The 20,148-nt window shown below is 36.8% G+C and overlaps 1 protein-coding gene and 1 non-coding gene across 2 annotated transcripts; both read right to left on the reverse strand.

Annotated features, from left to right (window-relative positions):
* Positions 1–14,644: 14,644 nt before the first annotated feature.
* Positions 14,645–15,289, reverse strand: LOC141685060 (uncharacterized). Its single transcript, XM_074490184.1, has 2 exons — positions 15,150–15,289; positions 14,645–15,008 (listed from the first exon to the last, which is right to left on the reverse strand). The coding sequence occupies exons 1-2, from the start codon at positions 15,287–15,289 to the stop codon at positions 14,645–14,647; spliced, it is 504 nt and encodes a 167-aa protein (XP_074346285.1).
* Positions 15,290–19,783: 4,494 nt separating this feature from the next.
* Positions 19,784–19,891, reverse strand: LOC141688152 (small nucleolar RNA R71). The gene has a single exon (XR_012561614.1). It is a non-coding gene; the product is annotated as a small nucleolar RNA R71 (small nucleolar RNA).
* Between the last annotated feature and the right edge of the window lie 257 nt (positions 19,892–20,148).

Consider the following 20,148-nt stretch of genomic DNA (forward strand, 5'->3'; position numbering starts at 1 on the left):
CGGAAGGATTATTTGAGATTAAGCTAGTACCAGAACTGACTGCAAAGATACGAGTATGTCAGGAAAAAAGGGACATTGGCCAGTGAAGAAGTGAGATGCGAGAAGGATGAGGAAGGGATCATGAGGTATGCGTCCCAGATTTGGATTCCGAATGTTCAAGAATTAAAGGACGAGCTGTTGCATGAAGGGCACAACTCTAGATATTCAATCCACCCAGGAAGTACGAAAATGTACCGTGACCTTAAGGAATATTATTGATGGCCTAACATGAAGAGAGAAGTAGCGGAGTGGGTTAGCAAGTGCTTGACATGCCAAAGAGTGAAGGCGGAACACCAGCGACCTAGTGGACTTTTACGACCCCTAGAAATTCCGGAATGGAAATAGGAACACATAACCATGGATTTTGTGACAGGCTTACCTAGGACAAAGACTAATCACGATGCTATATGGGTTATCATTGATAGACTGACCAAGTCTGCACACTTCCTACCAATCAATGAAAGGTACACTGTAGACAAGTTGGTAGATATTTACTTGAAGGAAATTGTAATAAGACACGGCATTCCTGTAGCCATAGTGTCAGATAGAGACCCGAGGTTTAATTCCCAATTTTGGAGAAGCTTCCAGGAATGTGTAGGCACCAGACTAAACATGAGTACCGCTTACCACCCCCAGACTGATGGACAAAGCGAAAGGACTATACAGACCCTAGAAGATATGCTGCGAGTATGTGCCATCGACTTCAAAGGAAATTGGGATGATCACTTACCCCTGATAGAATTTTCTTACAACAATAGCTATCACGCTAGCATATGAATGCCCCTGTATGAAGCTCTTTACGGGAGAAGATGTCGCTCTCCCCTGTATTGAGATGAAGTTGGAGAACACAAGCTATTAGGACCAGAGTTAGTCCAGCAGACCAGAGAAATGGTAAAACTCAACAGGAAGAGACTGGTAGTAGCCCAGGACAGAAAAAAGAAGTACGCCGATCAGACCAGGAAGGATAGGGAATATGAAGTAGGAGATTCTGTATTATTGAAGGTATCTCCGTGGAAGGGAGTGATGAGATTTGGAAAGAAAGGGAAGCTGAGTCCCAGATTCATAGGACCCTTTGAAATTTTGAGGAGGATAGGACCTCTAGCTTATGAGCTCGCCTTGCCTCCTAATTTGCAACAAGTACACAACGTGTTTCACGTATCCATGTTGAGAAAGTACCATGCCGATGCCCGACATGTAATAGAGTACGAGCAGGTAGATTTACAACCAGACCTGACCTACATCGAGCAGCCAATAAGGATAATGGACCAGAAAGAACAAGTGTTGAGGAACAAAACAGTGAAGTAAGTTAGGATCTTGTGGAGAAATCAAAATGTTGAGGAATCAACTTGGGAACTTGAAGACAGCATGAGGAATAGATATCCCCACTTATTTTCTAGTTGATTTCGGGACGGAATCCTTGTTAGAGGGGAAGACTGTAATAACTCGAATTTTTGAGACCCTGTAAAATGTTTAATAAATAGTAACCCTGACAGACGGGAAAAACTTTTGAGCCCACACTATATAGTGCATAAGAAAACGAGTTTCGGAATCGATATTACAACTATACGTACCAAATGAGTGTATGTAAACGCTATTAGTTTTCGAAGAAAACGAACTTTGAAAAACGACCGTAATTATGACTTATCAAGGACTACGGGAATCACAATATAATTACCAGATTAAAATACTACGGATTTATATTCAATTAGGATAAATAAAAATATAAGGAATAAATACGAAAAGAATTACATTGCAAACCATTTACGAATAAGTATTGCGGAGAACGTTTAAGTAACCGAGCGAATGCGTAAACGATTAATTAAACGTAACGCACTAACTAAACCATGGTAAGGAAGTAACCATGGTTACTTCATCAAATAGTGAGCTAACCCAAGGATGACCAAGCTAGCTAGCAAATAGTGTGCTAAGGAGCTAACCTTGTAGTTTAGCTTGTAAGCTAGCAAGCTACAAAGATATGTCCATGGATTTGGAGACAAAGAATAAACCTAAAGCTATCCTAGGAAGAATAAAGATCAGCTTGCAAAGATATCAAGTCACCTTCCAAGACGCAACCTAGAAATCATCCAAGAGAAACAACCAAGTGCTATAAATACCCCCCACCCCCATTTGCTCCCATTCGGCTATTTTGAAGAAAATAGGGAAATTGCAATTCAAAACTCCAAGCTCTAGTTCTTGTAAAATCCCACAATTATTTCCAAAGCCTCCTAGAAACTAAACTAAGTTAATAAAAATCTTTCATCTCTTTTTATCAAGGTTTGATGGGTGGAATAAATTCAAGAAACTCACTAGTGAATAGTGTGAATAGTAACCTCTCTTTGGTTTCTTGATTTTAATGGTGGTTTTAGGTTCCAAAAATCATACCAAGCACTTCCAAGCCTCCACAATCCTCAAGAACACATCTCAAGCTTTCAATAAAGGTAAAAATCTTTGGCCTAACTTTATTTAAGGTTCATGTTTAAGATCCATTTAGTGGGTGTTAGTAAACCTAGCTTACTAAGTGTTGTTGATGAAATCTTGATGATTAAGTTAAGTAGATTTAAGGTTGGTTGTTGTTGCCTCAATAACATGATGTTCTTGAGAGGAGTTTGTGTGTTGATAATGATATGATGATTGTTGGTGGTTGTGTTGATAGTTGAGGCGTAAACGAAACCCCGATCGTAAACGTAACTTCGTTAAAACCAACAAACCGTAACTTTAAGTTTCTGCAGAAAGTCTCGAAGTTGTAAACTATAGATTATTGAGAAATAACCTTTGTTTAAGATAGACAATGTTATAAGGATCTTTTAGGCGCTTGAATCGCTTAATTCCGATTTACGGATCAAAAGTTATGATCGTTTTAGTAAAAGTGTTTTACGCGACAAAAACTGCTACGAATCACGAACTTTGAAAATATAAAGGATAGATTTAAAAGTATCAATAAATCATGAAATTTTTACAGAGAGTAACATATGGAGTTTCCTAACTGTCATAAAAATTTCAAGTGAAAATAATGATTTCTCAATTTTATAAAAATGTCGGAGTCGAGACCGCGCGTGTAGAAACCGTAAGAATCCTTAAGCGGAGCCGACGTCGATATTGAGAATGAACTAAGATACTTAGGAAAATGAAGTGACCATAAAGTGTTTATGACTTAAAAGAAATGTTAAGGGTAGTATGAATTGAGAGGGTGTATAATGAGTAGCACATGAGTGCGAGTTACCATAAGTTAGGACGGAACCTAACGAAATGAAATCTGTTTATGGTTATAGATTTCCGAGCGGAACCTAGAGCATCCTCCACCTCGAGATACCCAGATAAGTTTACAAACCCAACTCCATTTTTACTGTTGTGTTGTGAAAGGATTTTTTTACTATCATCACTTAAATACCATGTTTGCCATGATACGTAGTTTTTGAATCTTCGCATAATATAGCGATGTTGTACGCTAAGTATATATCGTGAAATGTTATTTCGCTTTAAGCGTAATGTATTATATAAGACCGAGGGTCGGTCGGGATTTAAGATAAAATCCGGGAATCATTCCGGAGATATTATAGGGCGGATATAAGTCCATAATAGTACATTTTAAAGGGATTCATCGTCCACATACGAAATATTAAAACACCTCGAACTTTTAAAACGATTTCCCTACGAGCATATTCCCTCAACTATATTTTATTGATTCGGATATTAAATATTATATATGTATTCCTTTATTATAGGAGTAGTATACTTCAACGTTTATTTATTTCAAACCCGATTAATCATGATAGATTATTAATTATGTAAACACAAACTAGTTGAGGAATACTATTTAAATAAATCTTTTAGAGAATAACTCATTCGAGGTATGATTAATATCAATTATCATTTAATTATTTATAGACTACTATTTAAGTAATGATTATTTATTAAGGATTGTTATTGGTTGAAAGATCATAGATCCTGATATACCTTCTGATTTAGAAGTATTATTAGAATAATTTCAGATCGTCGGTGAATATTATTCCGACTTATTGTTATATTAAATATAGTTTCAAGAAGAAACTTTTCCCCTTATTAATTATCTGTTGACAACGGTCAACTCACATCCCTAGTACTTCCTCCGAAATTCTCGGAAGTACGTATATACATATATGTACACTTATATTTAAAAAGATAAACTATCTCTATCAACAAGCAAAATGCTTGGGGAACTTCGATGTGGTTCAAGTTCCCGAGTTTGATAGAATTCCGTTGAAGGACAATTGAGGGGTAGACTCTGGTACTACGTCTGCTGGATGGGCTACCAAAGGTACCGCAGGCGAAGGTACTTTGTGTACTCAGGAACTTGTGAAGTATGTGCATACCCGAAAATGGGACACGTAGCCCGAATGCAGCCAGGGTGATACCCGAGAGATGACGGTATTCGTCCTTTTACTAGTAAAGAAGGTTACTTCCGTAGGACGACTGATCATCGTATGCGGTGGCTCCTGTGAGATGTCCAAACTCTTCCAATTGGAATTGATATGCAATACCGTAACCCAAGCCTAGGTGATGGGATTACTATTAAGGTATTCGCAGGTTATAAAACCCCCTTAAAAGAATTGTTTTCATAAGAAGGTGTGGGACACCAAATAATCTACTTTTAAATAAAATATATATATAATATATGATGTTATTATACAGTCATTTTCATACTGTACATTATTATGCTGAGCATCTTAGCTCACACTTGTTTTCTTAAATTGATACAACACAATAGTGAATCAAAATGCATGCCATGAGAACCACAGCCGGGAAACGGGTAGGAAATGGCCAGCTGTTCCGTAGATTCTTTGGTGCAGTACCTCAGGTAGTCAGAATAAGCTGGATTAGTTTTCAGTTGTTTATAGTTCGGCTTATTTATAAGTATGGTTTATGTAAGATAAGAAATAAGAAACGTATATTCGGCCGGCGGATTAACCTTACTTAAAGGTCACCCCCGGTAAGACTAATTATATTTGGGTTGTAATAAAATTTCTCTAGTAATGATGGTTCGTTTCCAAGACAATAACCTATAGTGTGTGTGTGTTATGTGTAGGGTCGTAAAGCGTGAGTATTTACATATCGTAGTGTGAGTTGTGTAAGTTTAGATAGCGTGGCTTCCGAGACTCCTGACCCCGGGTTTTGGGGCGCCACAGATTCACTACAACTTCTTCCTCGGCTTTATCCAGATTCTCTTACGAGACCGCGAACGTGTATGCATACACGCTCGCTAGAGTACCTGAAATAAGACAAGAAAACAAATTAGTAACAATGTCCAAGTCAATGAACTTTAACGACCACTGATGACAAACACATAAACTAAAAATTAACACTACAGTCCCCGGCAGCGGCGCCAAAAACTTGTTAGAGCTAAACACACGCTAATAATTCACGCAAGTATAGGCATTCGCAAGTAATATAGAATTGTTTCTAGTTCGTTCCCACAGAGACTGGATTTGGTAAACTATGTAATTTATGCAATTATGCATCGATGATATGGTTATTATCAAATGCTAAGATAATAACAAATTGGGTTTGATTATAACTATGAATTTAAACTAACAATTATAACTAAGAGAGTAAAGAGAGTTGTATATTATATGAGACAAACATGGGATTCCAACTTCATTAAATACTTCATTCAATAGCTTTATTGTTCTTAACCTTAGCATGCAATGGTGATGACACTAATCAGATAACGCGAAACTGCTAAACGCCAACTTTCGTTGCACGAATAACATACTACCAGACATCCATAAAAGGGATAGAAGCTGAATAGACACCAATTATATTGAGACCCTATATGTTTATAAAATTTGACAACATAAAGGTTTAAAGCACACATTATCTATCATGATTACACAGGACAAGTAAGATGGTTAAAATTACCTACGAATCATGCATAACAATAACACATGAACCTATGCTATCATGACAAGTTCTAAATCCTTAAATTCACTGTCCCTTCATTAAAGATTAACATGCTATCTTACAAGTTCGTGACTCTTATAAGACGAATAAGTACAACCAATACTAGGTTATCACACAATCACCATACACTAAGGAATCAAAACAATTTAACTAAAAAAATCCATAAGTAAATCCGCTAGAACCCCACGATAACAATTAGCCCATAATCGGACTCATCATCAACGTGGGTTCCGATGAAAATATGGTATAATAAACGTAGTCTTTATACTGAATAAATAACAAAATCAAGTACGAAACAAGAGTAAGGTTCACAAATAAGAAAACTAGCATCCAAGTTACAACTTAGAACAAAGATTCAGAAATAAAAATAAGATCTTCTTCGTCTTCGTTAAATCGTGCTAAGTCGGTCTTCTTATGGCTCTCCTTGTGCTCTGGTACATCTCTCTTCTTGAAAAAGTCCTTTATTTGAATATATATAGCATCCCATGCATGATAGAAGTCCTTCAATTGTAATTAGAATAGAATCAGGATTCCGTGATACCAACTCGGCGCAGCCGCGCCATACTTTTGGAAAAAATTCTGATTTCTTCTTTTCTTTGCTGCTTCGAGCTGGCTTTCCACGAGATTTTATTCCAACACCACCTTAATACCAAATTAGCATCAAAATAATGCTAATTCACCCGATTACCTAGATAATCCCTGAAATGCAAAAACACTAGAAAACACGTTAAAACACTAACTTGAGTACAAATGCATCAATTCAAAGCTTAATAGAGCATTATAAAGTGTCATAAATGCCACTCAACAATGGTTCTGACTTTTGAGTGGGATCCATAAGACCATGCAATTCTACTTGTTTACCGTTCCAAATAAATTTCATCTTCATTGTTGCAAATTCCCAACATATTGGCCCCAATGTTGACTTGTCATGGTTTTTAGGTTGAAAATGTACAATCGCCTGCAATCAATCTGCAAGATGATAATTCTACTCTGATAAACTCAAAAAGGGTAATGTCTGCAAACCGTTGGCTGAGCACGTTGGTATGGTGGTTTAAGCGAAGTCAAAGTAGTTTCACCGGCAATAAGATAAATGTGAATGGTAAGTACATGTGATGTTACACCTTGATCACAAGATTTCTGATGATTCCTATACAAGGCTTGTAATATTTACTGAAGTTCTTAATTTGTTTCTTATGGACATATATATATATATATATATATGTTTACAAACTCTCACACACACATTGCATAGAAGCTATAGTTACTTCTGAAAATGAGCAATATAACTGTGTTTGGTGATTCCTTCTAAGCTAATCAAATTAGAAATATAAAATGGAGGAGGTTAATCTGTTCCACTGGCTTAGTCTTATGGAATGTCTTCACATTTCTACTATGAAGCGGCATTATGTTTCTCTATAAGCAAATTGTATCGCACATACTTATTTTATAAGTAGCATTGCACGTTTTTAAAATTCTAAGTGACTGGGCCCTAGGTTTCTTGCTAAATATAATTTGTACTCCATTGCTTCATTCTTTATATGAATCTGACTTCTTCTTGTCAGACTTCTCTGATATACCAGGACACTTTTAACATTGTCAGAACTAAAACTTTTGCAATTTTCCCATCCTAAGCTCATTAGAGTTGAGTTTAGAACTGTTTCCCTATATTTTGTTTCAGGTAAGTTTTCAGCAAATGTTTATCTTCAACTAAATTATAGAGATGATTTAGAATTGTGATTCATAAAGTTTGTAGTTCACATCAATGTTATTTTGAAATATTAAATTGTGTCCATTTTATCATAACACTGGTTTGAAATATATAGATATAGATTTGTACAAACAAATGACAAACTTTTCTACGCATGTAATTATAAATTGTAGCATGATGTATATATTCAGATAGACAGAACCCTGGATGCTTTCTTCTTTGTCGCGCTGTTCTATAGCACCTGCTCAAAATCTTAGTACTTTTGATTGGGATCTGCAGCTCAGAATCTATTGCTGACTTTGACTGTGAAGATGAAGATGGTTTTTCTAGACATTGTGAATATAACTCCTGATGACAAAAAAATGGGTTACATTGTCGATTGATGACAATATCAGGGTTATGAGAAGTAGAGATGATACTGTTAACATTCATGGCACACACTTTTACAATGCCGTGACTACCTTTCAACTAAATACAACCCCATCTAAAGCTTATAAGTTCCTTACAAGTCATCTTGTAGAGATACATGTACATATTTCAGGAACGAGTCCTATTTACATATATTTTTTGTTTGCAAGAAATGTTGTAACTATACGGCTAACAACACATATAAGAAAATTTCATCAATTTCATAACAGGGTCATACCACCATCACCACTCATTACTCTCTAGGAATAAATGCTAAAGAGGTACTCCCTCCTTTTTAAATTACATGTCCATTTTGGAGAAACAAATTTGTTTCAAATTAATTGTTCACTTCAACTTTCAATATAAGTTTATGATTTCAAAATCAACTGTATCCACAAATCTCAAATTTATATTTCCATGATTAACCATACACCACATATTATATTCATTTAAAATATTTAATACAACTTTTTCCTATTAACTTTCACATTTCTTAATATATGTGATACTTTTATAAGTGGACATATAATTTGAAACCAAGAGAGTATATATTATATCTTAAATATATTAATGGGGTTTTTTTATCTTTAGTGGATTTAATTTTATGTATAAATGTTTTTATCTTGTTTTATTATGGTACAATGTCCTGGGATAACTTACTTTTATCTCTATTCCATTTATACAAGTCCTTACATTTATGGAACTAGACATTCGGTGACAAAATGTATAACCTCAAACATGTGAGGTACTAATTTTCATCGGATATCAGAGATTAGAGATTATTTGGAATTGCAAATATAGTAGAAATAAAATTTGGCAAGGCAACAATTACAATTTCACTGTTGTTGACCAGTCAGTTAACATTTTTCTACTATTTTACTATGTGAATATTTAATCCACCACTTTATACAGTGACTAATGGAACTGTTTCTTCCACTGAGTTTCTGGGAACTAGAAGAGTTGATAAACTATGAATTAGGCAGTAATCATATTACTCTACTAAAGAGGAGCGGGAATGAGTTCTCAGAGATACCAAATGTATTGTGGCCAGTATTAATAACTCAGAATCTCATATATAGTACCTAAATTTTAGGTTTGTGAATTGTCAAGCAATATATCTATTAATTAATTTGGGTTATCTTCAATATATAAGATATGATTTTCTTAATGACTTTGATTCTATTGGTTTAACCATTACTTTTTGTTAAATTTTTGAACTTAAGATGATTTGTTGCTGAGTGCTGAGATGGGCGAGAAAGTGAATAATTCTAGCTTGCTTAATACTACAAGCCTATAACTTCCTTTTGATATGATTCTGAAACAGTGTACTCCCTCTGTCCCATTGGGTTGTTTACTTTGGGGGACTGAGGATTGACACGCATTTTAAGGCTCCCATAAAACATGGTTTCCTGAATAATTTTAAATATTTTTTATATTGAAATTAAAATATAATAATTAAATTTTTATACAGAAAAATAAAATTCTAAAAAAATTATAAAACTATATTTTTTAATAGTTTTAAAATACGTGTCAAGTATAAAACAATATTATGTAAAGAATCCCGTTGGACAAAAATAGTATTCATCTTCAACTGGTTTATACATGTAAAAGAACCTGCAGACTTGTCTTGCTGTGTAGGTACATAATGCACTCCTCTGTGAGAAAGTCGTTAGTAACTATACAAGGAAACTTTTGAAGTTTTTGGCTCAGAGCATCTCCGATGCTTTACACTATTTTAGTGTAATATTTATATCAAAATGGTGTAATAATTATATCAAAATAGTGTAAAAACTACACTATTTTAAAATTCAACTCCAACTCATCAACACTAAATTTTACATTATTCATGTACTATATAAATTATTTTTTTATTAATGTACAAAAGCAAAATTAAAAGTAATAAAGTAGTGGGTTACAAATGAAATAAATTTGTTTTATTAAAGGAATAGAAGGGCAACATGGGAATATACAAAAACTCTGAACATTTAGTGTGATACCAAATTTTGGTGTAACTTTTGGTGTCACACCAAAATGGTGTAATTTTTAGAGTTGGGTTGGAGATAAGTTTTACACCAAAATAGTATAAAAGTGAATATTTAGAGTTCAGTTGGAGATGATCTTATAATACCGAGAACATATAGGTACTGTAAATTGTTGTCTTTCAGTTATTATCTAAAATTTTACTCCCCTATGGGAAAAAGTTTACCAGTGATTGTTATGGATAAAAAAATTAGGGTGTATTTATTGCTAGGGTTCGTGATCCTCAAGTCTCTATTTGACTGCTCTCATGTTTCGCGACTCAATCTACCTTCACAAGATGCCTACGTACATTGCTGCGTGCTAAGGATCAAGTCAAAAAATACAGTTCTGATTTGTGGGGTGTGGCCCCTTATATATGCATGGGATGCCTTGAAGTAGACTAGGGTTAGGAGACTTGGTGGACAAGTCTGCGATTTAGAATGGACTTTGGAGTCCTAGAATGCAGGAAACTGATTCCTTGTACCATGAGATTTCTTGTGGGTCAATCTCCAAGGAATTATGTCCTTATTTGGACTCACGCTATCAACTAATTTTTCCCATATTTATTAATTATGAAAATAATTAATATTATGCGCTTTTGGGCCCTTCTAAATGGGCTTTACTTGTAGCCCAAACTGGGCATAATTAATGCGATATTAATTACGCAACCATGGTTTATTTTATTCCCTATCATTTGCCCCCCAACTTCTGAGAAATCGTCCAGGATTTCATGAAAGTTAAGTTTTTATTCCCATGCAGGGTATTGTTTTTAACTCAAAGTGTGGAACGACCTACACATTCACAATGCTTTGCTTTATTCGAGGCTTCAGGGTTTTTCCTTGAATTTTCATATTTTTCATATTTATTTTCACACCTTGTTCCTATTTTTAGAAACTTTTCCTGGTATTTTTCTCTTCTTTTCAGGATTTTTCCTTATTTTTCAGGATTTTTCCTTATTTTCCAGGATTTTTCCTTATTTTGGTGCTAACTTCGACCAGGAAGCATTATTACTCGATCATGATTCTGCTCGAAATTGACCAGGATTCTAGTCGACTTATTGCTTCTTTGGTCATTCTGGTCGAGTGATAGATCGACCAGGATTCTACTCAAAATCGACTAGCATTCTGGTCAACTTATTGCTTCTTTGGTCACTCTGGTCGAGTGACAGATAGAACAGGATTTCAACCTACATTGACCAGGACTCTAATCGACTTTTGGTCTTTTTGATCACTCTTGTCAAGTGAAAAATCGACAAGGATTTCAACCTACTTCGACCAGGACTCTAATCGACTTTTGGTCTTTTTTATCACTCTTGTCGAGCGAAAAATCGACCAGGATTTCAACCTAAATGGACCAGGATTCTAATCTACTTTTGGTATTTTTGATCACTCTTGTCGAACGAAAAATCGACCAAGATTTCAATCTACATCGACCAGTACTCTAATCGACTTTTGGTCTTTTTGATCACTCTTGTCGAGCAAAAAATTGACCAGGATTTCAACCTACACCGACCAGGACTCTAATCGACTTTTGGTCTTTTTGATCACTCTTATCGAGCAAAAAATCGACCAGGATTTTAACCTACATCGACCATGACTCTAATTAAATTTTGGTCTTTTCCATCACTCGTGTCGAGCAAAAAATTGACCAGGATTTCAACCTATATCAACCAGGACTCTGATCGACTAATGGTCTTTTCAATTTCCCTTGAACCTTCTAGATTATTCTAAACCTGTCTATTTCATGGGCTTTTCTATTTGGGCCTTGTCTTAGTGGGCTTTCATTAACTCTTTCTGTCTATTAATTTTCCCACTTGTTTCTATATAAGAGTAGAGTGGAGTGGAGTTCCTCACTTCACTCTCTATTAAAAAAATCCTTTCATTCCTCCCTCTAGAAAGGAAATTTCCGGAATTCTCTCCATCATCATTTTACGAGTTGTTCAACCATTTTCATCTTTTTATGCAAATCCAAGCCTCCTTCCCAAGCATTTTAATGGCGGATCGTGACCTTGGTAGGATGGCCAAGACGAATACTTCCAAATGAGGTATCCAATCAAAATTCGTTCTTCATATACATCTCTCATTGACATTATTAATATTAGGGGGGATGAATATCCTTCCCTTTCTGAATTAGATTCTTATAATTACGGTAACACCAATCATGAATTAGACGATAGAATAGAGAGTTATAATACTTTATATAAACTTCCCCTTACCTTAGGATCACTCCTGCCACCCTAGGTGACCGACTTGTCAATGAGAAAGGGGTACAATATTTATTTATCGAGGAGCCTTACTAGCCGACTTTAGTTTCCCATTTTATTAATTGATTCCCTGCCTACTTGCAGATGTTTAAATAAACCCCTGTCGACTCCCTCCAAATGCATGAAGGAATATTATATGTTTTATGGTTTTGTGCCTTAGAAATAATTTCCCCGCTTTGTTCCCCTTTTTAGAAAAATATTCCAATTTTACAACAGCCCTCTAACCCAAATGGGCTGGGTTTTAATTCGCCAAAGGCCCAGGTCCTCATATTTTTTATGGTAATTCCATTGTTCAAAATAACCCAAAATGGAGAGATAAATTTGTTAGACTAACATGAATTGGAGGCGATTGGGCTACCTTATTCCATAGGCCCTTTTGTAAGGTAGTTGATGGTAGTCCAGCCAGTATTAGGCTAACTGATTAGGAGGAGGTAACTTATCAAGCCCTTACCGTGGATAACGGCCAAACAGATACTTGGACTCTCTTAGAAGAATTCTCATTGAAGAGAGTTGGCCTTTCTCAGGCCACTGACAAGGGTAACTTTACATGTATTTTTTTTTGTCTTACTTTAATATAATTCAATCATTTACGGGCTTCAATGTTTATGTTTCAGCCTGCGAAGCTATCAATAACATTAACCGGCCCAAGGATGGCGAATCAGGCCGTCAAAAAAGGGCCAAACTCCATAAAAACCCATGGGGGAAACTTGATGCTCCCACTTTCCTGAAGCCACATGTTCCTGAGGTTTATTTGGGAGATGATGTAGATCCCCCAATCAAGGGGCATGCTTATAGGTCCAACTGGGGCTTTAGGAGAGGCGACACAGTGGTTGGGTTCACCAAACATGCAAAAGATTGGTCCTACCATTCTATCACTCCCAAGACTACACTAACATTGTTACGGGGAGTGATATTGAGACTATTGAGCATCTGGGTTCTCAAGCCCAAGCCTCGGTAATTTATCTACTATCCTTGTCCTTTATTTCTCCTTTTCTATTGCAGTCTCTCATCGAACTTTCCTCCTTCTTGGGTAGAGTAATGCCTATTTCTAGGTAGCACTTCACCAGGACAAGTCCTGGAAGGGTAACTCAGATGACTTTGAGAAGGAAATGAATAAGTGGAAGGAAAGGAATGGGATCCTTGAGAAGAAATTGAAGAATAAGGACGAAGAGCTATCCAAAGCCCATGCTGAGATGGTAAAGCTTTAAAGTGATAATGAGGCCCTCATTGATGACTACATGGACTCCCAGAAGTTCAAAGACTTAATGGAGATATATGATGAGGGTCTCTATCCTATTTAGTTCACATACGGATGGGATGCTACATTGAAGGCGGTGATTGAAAAGCATCCCAGCGTGATAGAGGCCAAGGATTTTATTAGTCCTGAGAAACCAGAAACCGAAGACAGCTTAGACGCTCTTTTTGATTCTCCCATTCAGGAAGATTGCATTCTTGATCCTAGCATTGCCTCCCCTCTATCCTCTCCAGCCAAAAATGTAGAAACTTCAGCTAACGCCTAGGGGAAAGGGCGTAATGGATAGGAGAACGACAAGGATGAATCAACTAGGGGCGAATATAGCTTTAATTAGTCTATCATGACTTGTAATTTTTTTTCTTATCCTACTTTAAACTTATCACCTTTCAGGGTTTATTAATATTATTGTCTTTTTCTGCCTACCTCACAAGTTTTCATAGTCATTTCCTTGTTTTTATTATTTTTTATACATAGCATCTAAGTTTGCAAAAAAGCATTACTTTAGCTCAAGTGTATGACTTGGTTTTTCAAATCCTAGTAAACAAACTCAAAGAATGATAATTTGGTCTTTCAAAACCTTACATAAAATGGGTCCAATCATGATAATTACAAACTGGAATATAAATCCTAAACAAGCAAAGCTTCATGGTGCTTTTGAACCTTTCTGCCAATATGTAAAATCTTCTTTTCTAAGGAGCTATATATAATAAATCTTCAGGTTTTGAGCATGCCAAGTCCTTGGTACTTCATCCTCATCCATAATTTCCAACTTGTAGGATCCTCTTCGTTGAACGCTCTTAACCTTGTACGGCCCTTCCCAATTTGGGGCGAGTTTTCCTTTCTGCCCTACTCCAGAGGCTTTCACCTTCCTTAAGACCAAATTTCCTTGCTTGAAGAATCTTTCTTTCACCCCCAGGTTGTAATAAATAAAAGCTTTCTTTTGATATTCTACAATCTTTGCATGTGCTTCATCCCACACTTCATCTATTAAATCCAGGACTAATCTTTGGCCTTCCTAATTTTCTTCAACATTGTATGCTTGAATTCTCGGGGAAGAATGTGATATCTCTACTGGAACGACTGCTTCTGCCCCGTATGCTAACATAAATGGTGTTGCTCCTGTCGTGACTCTATAAGTGGTCCTGTAAGCCAAAAGTATTGGAAATATCTCATCTACCCAGTTATTCCTAGACTTTTCAATCCTCTTCTTTAATCCATCTAAAATAATTCGATTCGCAACCTCTGCTTGCCCGTTGGCTTGAGGGTGAGCAACGGAAGTGAATCGCAGCCCAATCTCATTCTCTTCACAATACTTTCTGAATTCCTCATTATTGAACTGTGTTCCATTATTGGTTACCAAGATTCCGGGAATCCCATTTCTGCACATGATACTTTCCCACAGAAATTGAGAAATTTGTTCAGTTGTAATCTTGGCCAAGGGCTTGACTTCGATCCACTTAGTAAAGTTATCAATTGCTACAATTAAACACTTCTTTTAATTAGTAGCCATCGGGAAAGACCCAAGAATATCCATTCCCCATATAGAAAATGGGATTGGGGAGTTTATGGAAGTAAGCATTTTGGGTGGATGTCTTACTACAGGGGCATGCTTCCGACAACGATCACATCTCTCCACGTATTCTTTGTCATCAGCCGTCATTTCTAGCCAGTAGAAGCTTAAACGAGTGATTTTGTGGGCTAAGGTCCTGCCCCCAAGTGTTGGCCACATATACCTTTATGTACTTCTTTCAGGGCAAGTCGGGCCTCATCTGGCCTGAGGCACCTTTGATAAGGAATTACAAAAGACCTCTTATAAAGAATCCCATCAATTAAAGAATATATTAGGGCTTGTATAGACAGTCTTATTGCCTCCACTACATCAATAGGAAGCCATCCAGTTTATAGATGAGCCTTAATAGGATCTATCCATGATTCTCCAAGTCCTATTGGGGTAACTAGCTTAATATTAGTGATCCTTTTCTTCAGACCATGGAAGTATACGCTTCCAGAACTATTCTCAATCTCAAAAGAGGAAAATTTGGATAACGCATTTGCCTTAGCATTTTCTTCCCTTGGAATATACTCAACGTGACACTCGTCAAATTAAGTAATCACAACTCTTACTAGGCGTACATAGTTTACCATGGTCTTGTCCCTTGCTCCGAATTCCCCTTAAACTGGGACACTACAAGTTTTGAATCCCCACATACCTTCAAGTTCTTGACCCTTAATATCCCAGCTAGGCCTAGTCCAGCGATCAGAGCTTCATACTCAACCTCATTATTTGTGGTAGGAAAATCTAACTTCATAGCGTATTTAATTAGGAAGCCATTGGGGCTTTGTAAAACTAGCCCTGCTTCACTTGAATTTATTTTTGATGCTCCATCCAAATAAAGTATCCATAATTCTTTGTCCTTGACCTGTTCTCTTTCATTCTCCTTTTTTCCCCATGCCTTGAGGTATAGTATCTTCCTGCCCCCCAACTTCTTGGTTGGGGATAGTACACTCAACCATGAAGTCATCCAAAGCATGGGCTTTGATCTCCGTTCGTGGCTTATACTTAATGTCAAATTCCCCCAGCTCTATGGCCCATATAATCAGCCTTCCACTGGATTTAGGACTGTGAATGATGTTTCTCAAAGGCTGATTTGTTAGCACCTCAGTTTTATGAGCTTGGAAGTACGGACGCAACTTCCTTCAGGCCATCACTAAGGCTAAAGCAAACTTTTCTATAGTAGAATATTTCAACTCAGCCCCATACAGAATTTTACTGACATAATATATGGGTTTCTGAACATTAAGTTCCTCCTTCACAATATGGTGCTCAGGGCATTTTCAGAAATAGCCAAATATAAGTACATGGTCTCACCCAAAACTGACTTAGCCAATAGAGGGGCTTGAACCATGTATTTCTTTAACTCTTTAAATGTCGTCTGGATTTCATAGGTCCATACAAGTCTTTCACTTTCTTCAGTGCTTTGAAAAATGGCAAGCACTGATCCCCGGACTTAGAGATGAAACGTCCCAAAGCTGCAACCCTTCTGGTAAGATTTTGAACATCTTTTACGGAACGTGGAGACTCCATGTCCATGATGGCCCTTATCTTATCTGGATTGACCTCAATTCCTCTCTTAGAAACCATCAATCTTAGGAATTTTCCTCAACTACTCCGAAAGCACACTTGGCAGGATTCAACATCATTTTATGGTATCTTAAGACCTGAAAAGTTTCCCTTAAGTGCCTTCTCGAGGCTTTTGACTATCATATCGTCCACATAAACCTCCATGGGTTTCCTAATAAGGTCCTTAAAAATCTTGCTCACCAACCTTTTGGTATGTAGCTCCTGCATTCTTGAGATCAAATGCCATAATGAGGTAATAAAAAACACCAAAGTTAGTGATAAATGATACCTTGAGAATGTCATCTTTATGCATCTTGATCTGATTGTATCCGCTAAATCCGTCCACGAAACTTAGCACCTCGTGCCCCACAGTAGTATATATTAGGGTGTCTATTCTCAGGAGGGGAAACAATCCTTCAGACATGCATCATTAAGATTGGTAAAATCAACAAACATTCTCCACTTTCTATTAGTCTTCTTTACCATTACAGGATTCGCCAACCATTCCAGGAATTATATCTCTTCAATGAAAATAGCCTCTAAAAGCTTCTCAACTTCTTGCTTGATAGCGTCCTGCATTTCAGGGGAAAAACTAATTTTCTTTTGCTTTACTGTCTTTCGATTCGGATCCATGTTCAACTTAAAGGTGATCAACTCTGGGTCTATACCGGGCACATCTGCTGCCGACCATGCAAACACATCATTATTCTCTTGCAAGAACCTTATTAACTTTCCTCTAAGGGGCTCCTCCAAAGATGCTCCAACGAAAGTTATTTTTTCAGGATCCTCGGAAGCCAAAGGGATCGGGATCAGATCTTCGACAGATTTTCCTCGCTTCTCTTCATTCTCATAGATATCCAGATCTTTAATTGGCAAGACCTACCCCCCGACTCCGTGTCTGGTTGGAAACTTAATCACCAAATGGCAGGATGAGAGGACTTCCTTGAAGGCATGTTGTTAAGTGGGATTTATGTCCATTTAGAATGCTCTATAAAGGCTTGAATTGACGTATTGTACTCAAGTTATTTGTGTTTTTGATGTGTTTTGTACTATTTTTGCATTTCAGGCTTATATCAGAAATTTAGGAGGTTTAGCATTATTTTGGTGCTAAATTGGTGTTAGGATGGTGTCTGGAATAAAAGCTCGTGGATTGCCAGCTCAGACCATGAAAGAAAATAAAAATTAGTATTTTTTCCAGAAGGTCAGTGCGCCCACGCTGTAATAGCGCACGGCCGCGCCAGGATGCATATTTGCAGCGTGCCTGCGCTAGTGAAGCGTGCGGCCGCGCCAGGTCGGGATCACAGAATCCTGATTCTTTTCTAATTTTGATAAGCTAGACTTCTACTCTGCATGGGCTGCTATATAAACATAACTTATGATTGTTTTTGATAACAAGATGTACCAGAGCTTAAGAAGAAGGCGTAAGAAGACCGTATAGAAGAATTCAACCAAGGCGAAGAGGATGTAGTTTATTCTTGTGATTATTTGTTTTAAGTTGTAACTTTGGATGCTAGTTTTCTTACTTGTGAACCTATACTCTTATTTCGTACTTGGTTTTATTATTTATTCAGTATAAAGACTACGTTTATTAGACCATGCTTTCATTGGAACCCACGTTGATGATGAGTCTGATTATGGGGTAATCGTTATCGTGAAGTTCTAGCGGATTTACTTATGGATTTCTTTACTTAATTTGTTTTGATGCCTTAGTGTGTGGTGATTGTATGATAGCCTAGTTTTGGTTGTACTTATTCGTCTTATGAGCGTCGCGAACTTATAAGATAGCGTATTAATCTCTAATGAAGCGAAAGTGAATTTAGAGGTTTAGAACTTGCCATGCTAGCATAGGTTCATATATTTGATATGCATGGTTCGTAGGTAATTTTAACTATCCTACTTTCCCTATGTAATCACGATAGATAACTTGTGCATTAAACCATTATCTTATCAAATTCTATAGACATATAGGTTCTAAATATAATTGGTGTCTATTCAGCTTCTATCTCTTTTGTGGATGTCTGGTAGTAGGGTATTCGTACAATGAAAGTTGGCGTTTATCAGTTTCGTGTTATCTGATTAGTGTTATCACCATTGCATGCTAAGGTTAATAACAAAGAGGCTATTGAATGAAGTAGTAATGAAACTAGAATCCCATGTTTATGTTATATAATTAAATCAACCTTTTTACTCTCTTACTTAATTGAATGTTAGTTAATAATCTCAATTTGTGATCATCTTAGCATTGAATAATAACCATACCATTGTTGCATAAGTACATTGATTGAAATTAACCTAAACCGGTCTCTGTGGGAATGAACTAGAAATAATTATATATTACTTGCGATCGTGTATACTTGCGTGAATATTAGCGCATGTTTTCGTCCTAAGAGGTTTTTGGCGCCGCTGCCGGGGACTCGGTGTTAATTTTTAGTTTATGTGTTTGTCATCAGTGGTCATTAAAGTTCAGTGACTCAGACATTATTACTCACTTATTTCCTTGGCGTGTTTCAGGTACCCTAGCATGCGTGTATGAATATGCGTTCTCGGTCTCGTAAGAGAACACTGGATCAAGCTGAGGAAGAAGTTGTAGTAGCTGAAGAAGTTCTTGTCGAAGAGAATGTTGAAGAAGAAGCTCTTAGTGTAATGGGAGAACCAGAAGCGAATACAAAGGCTTTGATGGATTACTCTCAACCGAAGATTAATGATATTCAGTCTAGCATTATCAGTCCAGCCATCTTGTAGAACAATTTTGAGATCAAGTCTAGCACGATTCAGATGATACATAACTCAGTTCAGTTTGGGGGTTCTCTGACAGGAGACCCCAACATGCACATCAGAGATTTCATCGAGATCTGCGACACTTTCAAGTTCAATGGAGTTTCTGAAGATGCTATTAAGTTGAGGCTTTTCCCATTCTCTCTGCGGGATAAAGCTAAGTGTTGGTTATATTCTCTACCACCAGGGTCTATCACCAAATTAGAGGATCTTTCTCAAAAGTTCCTAACTAAATTCTTTCCCATGGCGAAGACTTCTACGATCAGAAAATGCACTTACTCAATTTGCTCAGCAATCTGGAGAATCTTTATGTGAGGCTTGGGATCGTTACAAGGAGATGCTTAGAAAGTGCCCTCATCATGGGATGCCTGACTGGATGATCATTAACTGCTTTTACAATGGATGCAACATCAGGAGAAGCCTTGTGGGCTAAAATCTATGATGAAACTTATGAATTGATTGAGCTGATGGCTGCCACTAAATACCAGAACCTAAATCAGAGACTACCTCAAGGCAAGATAGCAGGAATTTTAGAAGTTGATACAGCTACTACTATAGCTGCTCAGCTTTAGGCTTTGATGATGAAGGTGGACTCTTTGGCTAATTATGGAGTTAATCAGATC

This window comes from Apium graveolens, chromosome 9 (genome assembly GCF_009905375.1).
Source record: "Apium graveolens cultivar Ventura chromosome 9, ASM990537v1, whole genome shotgun sequence".
In the NCBI taxonomy this organism is placed as follows: Eukaryota; Viridiplantae; Streptophyta; class Magnoliopsida; order Apiales; family Apiaceae; genus Apium; species Apium graveolens.